The sequence below is a fragment of the Kryptolebias marmoratus genome, linkage group LG20, assembly GCF_001649575.2.
Source record: "Kryptolebias marmoratus isolate JLee-2015 linkage group LG20, ASM164957v2, whole genome shotgun sequence".
Classification (NCBI taxonomy): domain Eukaryota; kingdom Metazoa; phylum Chordata; class Actinopteri; order Cyprinodontiformes; family Rivulidae; genus Kryptolebias; species Kryptolebias marmoratus.
Window position 1 is genome coordinate 21,964,402 of NC_051449.1, and position 8,262 is coordinate 21,972,663.

General features: G+C 39.6%; 1 protein-coding gene across 1 annotated transcript in view; it reads left to right on the forward strand.

Moving 5' to 3' along the window:
• atp1b3a (ATPase Na+/K+ transporting subunit beta 3a) overlaps positions 1 to 5,788 on the forward strand; it is a 7,073-nt gene extending 1,285 nt beyond the window's left edge. Inside the window, exons 2-7 of the mRNA XM_017430791.3 lie at positions 1,940 to 2,068; positions 2,363 to 2,461; positions 3,019 to 3,206; positions 3,336 to 3,386; positions 5,366 to 5,452; positions 5,523 to 5,788. Coding sequence (XP_017286280.1) covers positions 1,940 to 2,068; positions 2,363 to 2,461; positions 3,019 to 3,206; positions 3,336 to 3,386; positions 5,366 to 5,452; positions 5,523 to 5,690 — 722 coding nt within the window. The 3' untranslated portion in view covers positions 5,691 to 5,788. The remainder of the gene's footprint in view (positions 1 to 1,939; positions 2,069 to 2,362; positions 2,462 to 3,018; positions 3,207 to 3,335; positions 3,387 to 5,365; positions 5,453 to 5,522) is intronic.
• Positions 5,789 to 8,262: the final 2,474 nt, after the last annotated feature.

Here is an 8,262-nt window from a genome sequence, read left to right on the forward strand (position 1 = left end):
AGAGGGCATCAGTGTTGTACCGGCCGGATGGTGGTGAACCATTTTGAGCCTGCACCGGCATGTGCCTCCATTGCTAAATCTGGTCTGGTTTTAAAAATGTGTGTGTTGGGGGGGTGGGGGGTGGGAGTCCAGGAGTCCACTTTATATTAGTTAGAAGTAGGAGTGGAAATCTTTAGGCACCTCACGATTTAATTATGATTCAGGAGGGCTGCAGTGTGATTATAAAACGATTATTGATGCCTCCATAATCACACTTCAAACAAAATCCTGACAATAGAATCTCTCAGACCTGAGAGAAACTAAATACTTTGCTCTGCACTGCAGAATTTCATCCAAACAAGATCTAAATGAACAAACAAACCAAAAAAAAAAAAAGGAGTCAGACTGCTCCAACATGTGATTCATGATGGACAACCACCACTGAATCTCATGTCTCTGTGCTCAGCTATCTGACCCACTTTCTTCAGTGTTTCCAACACTTTGGTTTTGGTCCCATTGTAAAGTGTGGGAATGGCTGTGGTAGTACGTCTTTGATGTATGATTATTATTGTCTTTTGTGGCTCCAAAGTCCAAAACATGGTGCACAAGCCCTGGTTTTCAACCACTGAATACAGATGGAATTCCTTCAAAATAAAAGTTGCAGTGAACCTTGTAATTCACGTCACCTTTTCAGAGTAAGTCTGCAGTTTTAATGTTACTCTGGTTTGAAGGGGTAGGAATCATTAGATGCCTAATGATTTGATTCAGTTATGATTCAGAGGGCTGCGATGTGATTATAAAACGATTATGGATGCAGCTTGGTGCTTCCACAATTACACTGCAAACTAAATCCTGAGCTTAGAATCTGTGACCTAAAACGAAACAAAACATTTTCCTCTATGCCGCAGGATAAAACAGTTTTCCTTCAGACAAGATATTGGAAACTAAATGCAGGAGTGAAAATGTCGAGTATAGTGACGTGAGATTCTGTGACAATTAGGGATTCACCAACACAGATGCCAGCGTGAAGTGTTTGCCCGATACGTGTGCGTTCTTGCTGCACATTTAACATGTTACAGTGTCTCGTGGAGCAGAAGAGGTCATGGGAATATACGGATCTGAGCATGAGCTTCACAGTCTTTCTTCTCACCAATGGGCCCTTTTGGAAACTCTGCTCCTGTCCTGGCTCCATGTGAGGAGTGGACACAAAAAGTGAGCTCCTCTGATTTTCAAACACATTTCCAAAGTAGTTGTAGAAAGTGTAGTGGCATACTCGAATCAGTAATCTGTATCAGTAAGTACTCAAATAAAAGTACTTCTACTCTGGGGTATTGGTGCATCCCATCCATCACATTAGCGCTATCTCACTCGCTTTCTTTAGTGTTTCCACGACTTTGTTTTTGGTCCCATAGCGAGTGGGAATGGCTGTCAGTATATCTTTGACGTAAGATGATCGTGTGTGGCTTGAAAAGGTGCAACGTAGCGCACAAGACCTGGTTTCCAATGACTGAGTGTGATCTTTGTAGTTTGCTTCACTTTTTCCAGGTTAGGTGGAAACTTTGATGTTGCTCGCTCAGGTCCTCTGGTTAGTGCTGGTTATTGATTATTTCTCGTCGAGGTGGAGGCACGTACACAAAGTGCATAGTGTGCTTCTTGTCTTTGTTATTTTTCCCTTTAACTTCACAGAAACACTTACACTGGCTTTCAATTCAGAGAGGCTGCTCATGTCTCAGTCAGCCATCTTGTTAATGTGTCTCTGCTGTGTGTACACCATCATGATGCATCGGAAGGAGATTATAACTCCTCACCCCTAGTTAGAAATGGGTACTATTTCTTTTTTTGATTCAAAATAGATCGTCTTATCAGCTTAACGATGAGGCAGGTGTGAGATCAGAGATCGTGGTTAACGTTCACCACCCCTGTTCTTCCTTTCTGCTCCGTTGTGTTCCTGTTGGTGCAGCTCTCATCCTGCTCTTCTACTTGGTGTTCTACTGTTTCCTGGCCGGCATGTTCGCCCTGACCATGTGGGTGATGCTGCTCACTTTGGATGACTACGTGCCGAGGTACAAAGACCGCATCCCCCATCCAGGTGAGCGTCTCGCCCAGCATCGCCGCGCACGTGACGAATGTTTGTCCACTCCAAATGGCAACATTTCTCTTTTAGGCATTCATTATTCATACTGCTTCAATTTAGATGCTGTCACAACAGCGTGCTACATAACAGCTGCTTTTTGCATTGATCTGTTTGGACGTCCTCTTCCTGACTTTTATTGGCAGTGAGAAAAGCTCTCAGGATGATTTCTTTTCCAAGACAAACTTCAGTAGCTGTGCTTTGGTTTCCATCACTTCCCTGCTGTTTACTTTACTTGGTGTTCTGTTGCAGGACTGGTGATTCGCCCAAATACATTGGATATCTCATTCAACAAATCTGATTCAACTAAGTATGATCAGTATGTCCAACAGCTGGGGAAGTTCCTTAACTGTAAGTGCATTGAATAAATGAGTCTAATCTATGATGAAACTCAGCTGTTTTATCTGTTATGGTCAAACTTTGAAAATACCGTTATAGTCACTTTACTGTTGGCTAAAGTCATCTTAAGTTGGGTTAGCTTCAAACGTTAATAATTTGTAGACGTTCATCCATTGATTATGATCAAAGGGATCCATTGATCCCTTCTTGAAAGTTTCATTAAAATCCATCCAGTTGTTTGTGAGATATTTTGCTAACAGCCAGAGTTGACTCCATTTGGAAATGGCAAATTATAAGCAAAGATCTTGCAGAATCTGTAAGGGCTCAGAATATGTGTTGGGGATCAGTGTCAGCTACTGCCACACCAAATCTTAGCTCAGCATATGTAAAGCTGACAGAGTTACAGCCATTGTTTGTGTTTTTTTAAGGTCAGTTGACTGTGGCGGCCATCTCGAATCAGGTTGACTTCAAAATTTGTTCAGTCGCAGATGACCGTCTAAAGATTACTTTCTGAGAGTTTCATTAAACTCTCCGTACATATATCTTTATCCGTGCCATCTCTCTGTTAGCTTATGATGACACTGTCCAGGAGAAGAATGAGAACTGCAATCCTGGAGAGTACAATTTGCAGGATGGGGAAATGACAAAGAAAGTTTGTCGCTTCAAGAGGTCAACCCTGAGTCGCTGCTCCGGACTCACTGACACCAACTTTGGATACCATGACGGAAAACCCTGCATTCTGCTGAAAATGAACAGGGTAATGCTCAGTTTTCAGGTTTAAAATGGGAAAATGTCACCTCTCACTGATAGCTTCTCAAAAAATAAATAAATGTAAAAAAAAAGGATTTGATTTGTTTGTCACAAATCTCCTGCTTCGTTCCCATAGATCATCGGCCTGAAGCCGTCTGGAGATCCTTACATCAACTGCACAGTCAAAGTAAAACAATAAACCCAAATTTACACACGTGCTGCCGTCATGTCTGTGTTTTTGTGTCTTTTCATTTCTTCCATTAAAAACACTAATGACCGAAACGGTTTCAGTATTTCCTTTTTGTTAATCTTGCTTTCATTTTTTTTTCCCTCCTTTTTGTTTGTTTTGTGTCTCATGTCTTTCTGCATGCCGTCACTGACGTCTTTAGGGTAAGATGAATATGTAAATTATCAGGATAAGCCCAGTAGGATTATTAACACATCTCTGTTATGTAACAGGTCATTATGCGGGTGTCTCTAAACCCATCTCAGTGACATATTACAATTTATTTTTAACCCAATCAGTGATTTTTTTTTATTTTTATTTGCCAGAAATGTCACTGTTCCAGATTCACCACAGCACATCCTGTTTCTCATTGCGTTTAAACTCTTCACTAACCAGAGCGTCATTGCTTTTACTTTAAGTCCTGTGTCACGTTCTTTTTAAATCGTGTCCAATTTGCATTTTAAAGGGATAATTTAGACATTTTGAAGTGGGGTTCTGTGGAAAAGTGATGAGCATTTTACCTGCTGTAGATAGCTAGCTCTTTGTGGATAAAGGGAACGCTATTTTGTGAATACCCCCAAAAGTATTTTTATCATTTCAATCTTGCGTCCACACAAAATAAAAAATGTTTTAGGAGCCTCAAATGGTATATTTTGAAAACTGTCACCCTTGCATTTTTGTGTAGACAGCTAAAATGTAACCTTTTGAAAACAATGCAGTTTGGACCCAGCCTTACAGCTCGTGCTCCACACTTTGTTTCCTGTTTTTGGTGTATTTTCATAGCAACAGTATAGTGCCACATAGAGGCCTGGCATAGCTACTACAGTGTTTTGGGTCATTTCCATGTGAATGAAGACGTTTCAAGAAACAATGCTGTGTTTATGACGCTACTTTTGGAAACGGCAAATGAAATGTTTTGGAAAAACTTCATGGACAAGGCCTGAGTAACTTAAGTTTGGAGAAGTAGAGTTTAAATCTGACAGGATTGATGAGCTAATGGCTAATCCAAAAGCAGCTAAGACCAGAGTAGATTGCTGCCATCTTAAAACACCTCCAGTCTACAAACTCTGTTTTATAAATTTCTAAACTATTGTCATTTTTGCATTACATGGTTATTTACATGGAATTCTGTGGTTATTTGTGACTGCAAATAGCAGCAGCTAGCAGTAAAACGTCCAGTGTAGCCTGGGAACACTTCCAACAGGAATAACCTCACTTTTCTGCCAAAATAGCCATGTAATCTGAAGTCAATGGAAGTGTAAAGGTTTGAATTATAGCATTTGTACAAACTTCTTTAAAAGTTTGAAGACCGGAGCTGTTTTCAGACAGCGGTAATCTGCTCTGGAAGTGGGTTCGCTCAGACTAGAGTTTGTGTGTGTGACACAAATGGACCTTTTTCCAGAGCAGATCACTGCAGTTAGCAGTTCATGCAAACACTGATATTCAAACAGTTATATTGCCATCTGTTTCTCTGTTCAGTTACTTTGACAGAAATGTTATTTCTTTCGGAAGTGATCTTAGCACTACAACTAGCTCTGGCTAGCAGCAGCTAGTTGCAGCTAGCTGTAGCTGACTGAAACTGATGGCGGTATGAAGGTTTACGAAATAGCATTTGCATGAACCACTATGGTATTTTGGAGATTGGAGTTAAGATGGCAGCAATTCTCTTTTGTCTTAGCAATGTTCGAACTAGGCGTTAGCTTGTCACTCCTGTCGGAATTAAACTTTGTTTTTAATAGCCGAGGGAAAACACTATCACTATCCTTGCTATCTACTTCTCTAAACTGAGGTCATTCAAAAAGTTAGCTAGCTACAACAACTAACTCATTAATTGTTCAACATGTTTCCACAGAACCTCACTTCAAAAGTTTATGCAACTTCTCTTGAATTCCTGAAAATCAGCTGGTGACATTTACTTCATTGTGTATTCTGTTTTGCAGAAAGACAATCCAGTCCAGATGCAGTATTTCCCGTCCGAGGGGCGCATTGATAAGATGTATTTTCCCTACTATGGCAAGAAAGCCCATGTGAGTATTTGTCAGAGGTCAGATCATATCCTGTTCCATGCAGTAGTGCTGACAGGAGTCTTTTTGACAGGAGTTGTACGTGCAGCCCCTGGTGGCTGTGAAGCTGCTGCTCACCAAGGAGGACTACAACAAGGAGCTGTCCGTGGAGTGCAGGGTGGAGGGCTCCAACCTGCGCAACAATGACGAGAGGGACAAGTTCCTGGGCCGTGTCACCTTCAGGATCAAGGTTGTGGAGTAAATAGGGAACCTGATGAGGTTGTCCACGTTCGCTAAGGATTTGTGTTTAAAAAAAAAAAAGAATAAGAAAAAGGAAGGAAGTGTCAAATACGTCACAAAGGTGGCAGATTTCTGGATGTGGCAGCTCAGTTTCACACAGACGAGTTAGGCTTCTGGTAGTTGAGCTCAGATGTTGCTTTGATGACCTTTCTGACCCTTCTTTCTGCCACGATTCTTTGCTGACATCCCCAGAACCCTACGCGGGCTCTGGTCCTGACCCAATTCATCCATCTTTCCCTGCATCCACCTGCTGCACTCTTTATTCTTTACTCAGTTTAGTTTTTTTTTTCTTTTTTTTAACATAGATTTGATTTGATAACTTATAGCCATTGCAGCTGAGCCCTTTGGAGCTGTTGTGTAATTGCTGATACCTTTTATTATTATTATTATTATGTTTTGTTTTGTTTTTTAATCTCCCTGCTGTTAGAATGAGCGTGTTGTTTTCGTCTCTTAAGCTGTTTGAGAGACAGTAATATTGTTGCGAGGATTTCTATCTTGCTGTATAGTAGAGCTGAAAAAGAGTAGAGTATTTATCTCCAGAGTATTTCCATCTCAGCACACATCACAAAGATTTCAAGGCGTACCTTGATAATCAAATATAGCCAATGTATCCCTGTATATGAAATGCCAACTACAAAATCCCTTTCAGCTATAAATAACTTGTGATCCTTACCATATCTAGGGAAATATAGATAGATCTTTGTGTTGTGGCCCGCGGAGCCGCAACCCAGTCTTGTGCCGTGTGTCTGTCTGTTCGTCTGTCTGCATGTTGCGTCTGTCTGTCTGCCTGTCTTCCTGTTTTATTCCCCTCTCCACTGCGACAGCCAGCACGTGGGGGAGCTCTCCAGGACTGAGATGAGCCGCCTCGCTCAGAGCGCCGCCGGTGGTGGCTGAGGAGACAGGTGGAGAAGCGTTGCAAAAATAAAAGCATTCACTGTAACTATGTACTGTATATCTCTATGTGATCTGTATAACTATCTGGGTCTCAAAGATTGTTAGTTTACTCTCTTCTTCAGCCTGTTTATCTGATTGTCTGCCAATCTATTACTCTTCAGTGTATATATCTATATATAAATATACACACTTACAAACATGCACACACACACGCACACACACACACATACATGATCATATTAACTTAATTCACATTGTATTTTTGTCACAAAACACAATGTCTGTGCATTGTAAAGAAATATAATTTAAGCAAAGATTTACAGAAGAGGATCTTATTCAAAGCTATGTTTACACAGTCTTAAAAGGAACCCACAGTTGAAATCTGTAACATCTCTTCAGGGTGCCTTAAGACCTGATGAAATAAAATGTGGAATAAAAGTGATTTTGAAGAAAAAACAATGGTCTCTCTCTGGGTTTTTTCTTTTTTTTTATCATTTGAAGTATGGTAAGTAAATAAAAATGTTAAAATCTGTAAACCTGTTGGTTTTAAGGAAAGATGCTCCAAATCAGAAAAGCAAACAACAAACAAAAACGAAACGACAAAAAAAAACCGATTTAGCAAAAACGGATGCTGAAATTGGAAAAATATTAGTTAAAAGTAACAAAACTGTAGCTAAAAGCAAAACCGATGGTAATGCTTAAATATGCAAAGTAGTAGCTGAAATTAGCCAAAACAGGCTAAAATAGGGGAAATAGTACAGCTAAAATTAGCAATACTCTATCTATCTATCATTTGTTGTTTTTTTTTTTTGTCCTTATGAAAATTCTTCGTTTTTATCCATCTGTAGTTTTATTTTTCGAATCCTGATACAAACAGAGTGTTAAGAATAACTTATGGACTTTCATAAAACTTATATTTGAACTGAAAGTTGTTCTTTAAATGTGTACAGCAGGAACAGGAGGACAGTTTCTTGTTTTTGTTCCCATTTAAGAACTTGGTGTCATTGTAGTACCGACCTACTGCCACACGAGGGAGCCAGAACCAGAGGGACCAAGGTATGGCAGAGAAACGGAAGAGACTGAGGTCGTGATTGTTTTGATCCACCCTTCGTTGTTTCTCATTTTATTGGGAAAATAGAGTACAATAAAACTAAGGGAAATAAATTATAAAAGGCAAAAACAGTGTGTAGGTCTAACAAGCATGGTGGTCAATAAGTGGTCTGACAACAGACTCTTTGAGGCAAACCTGCCATGGCAGCCATTTTCTGGCGCTTAAATGTTTTATTATCCTTTTAAACGATCTTACATTGTTTCAAAATTGTTTAATCAAAATGTAGATAATTTACAGTTTAGTTCTGTGGAAAGAACCAAGTTATTTGCATACAATCCTGTTGTTACTGACAAGAAGAAAAAGCGGAAGCAGGTAGCTGTAGCATTCCCAGCATGAATATCATAATGTGTCATTATAATATCATAACTGATGTACGAGATATACAGGTGCTGGTCATAAAATTAGAATATCATGAAAAAGTAGATTGATTTCAGTAATTCCATTTAAAAAGTGAAACTTGTATATTATATTCATACATTATATACAAACTCATATATTTCAAATGTTTATTTCATTTAATTTTGATGAT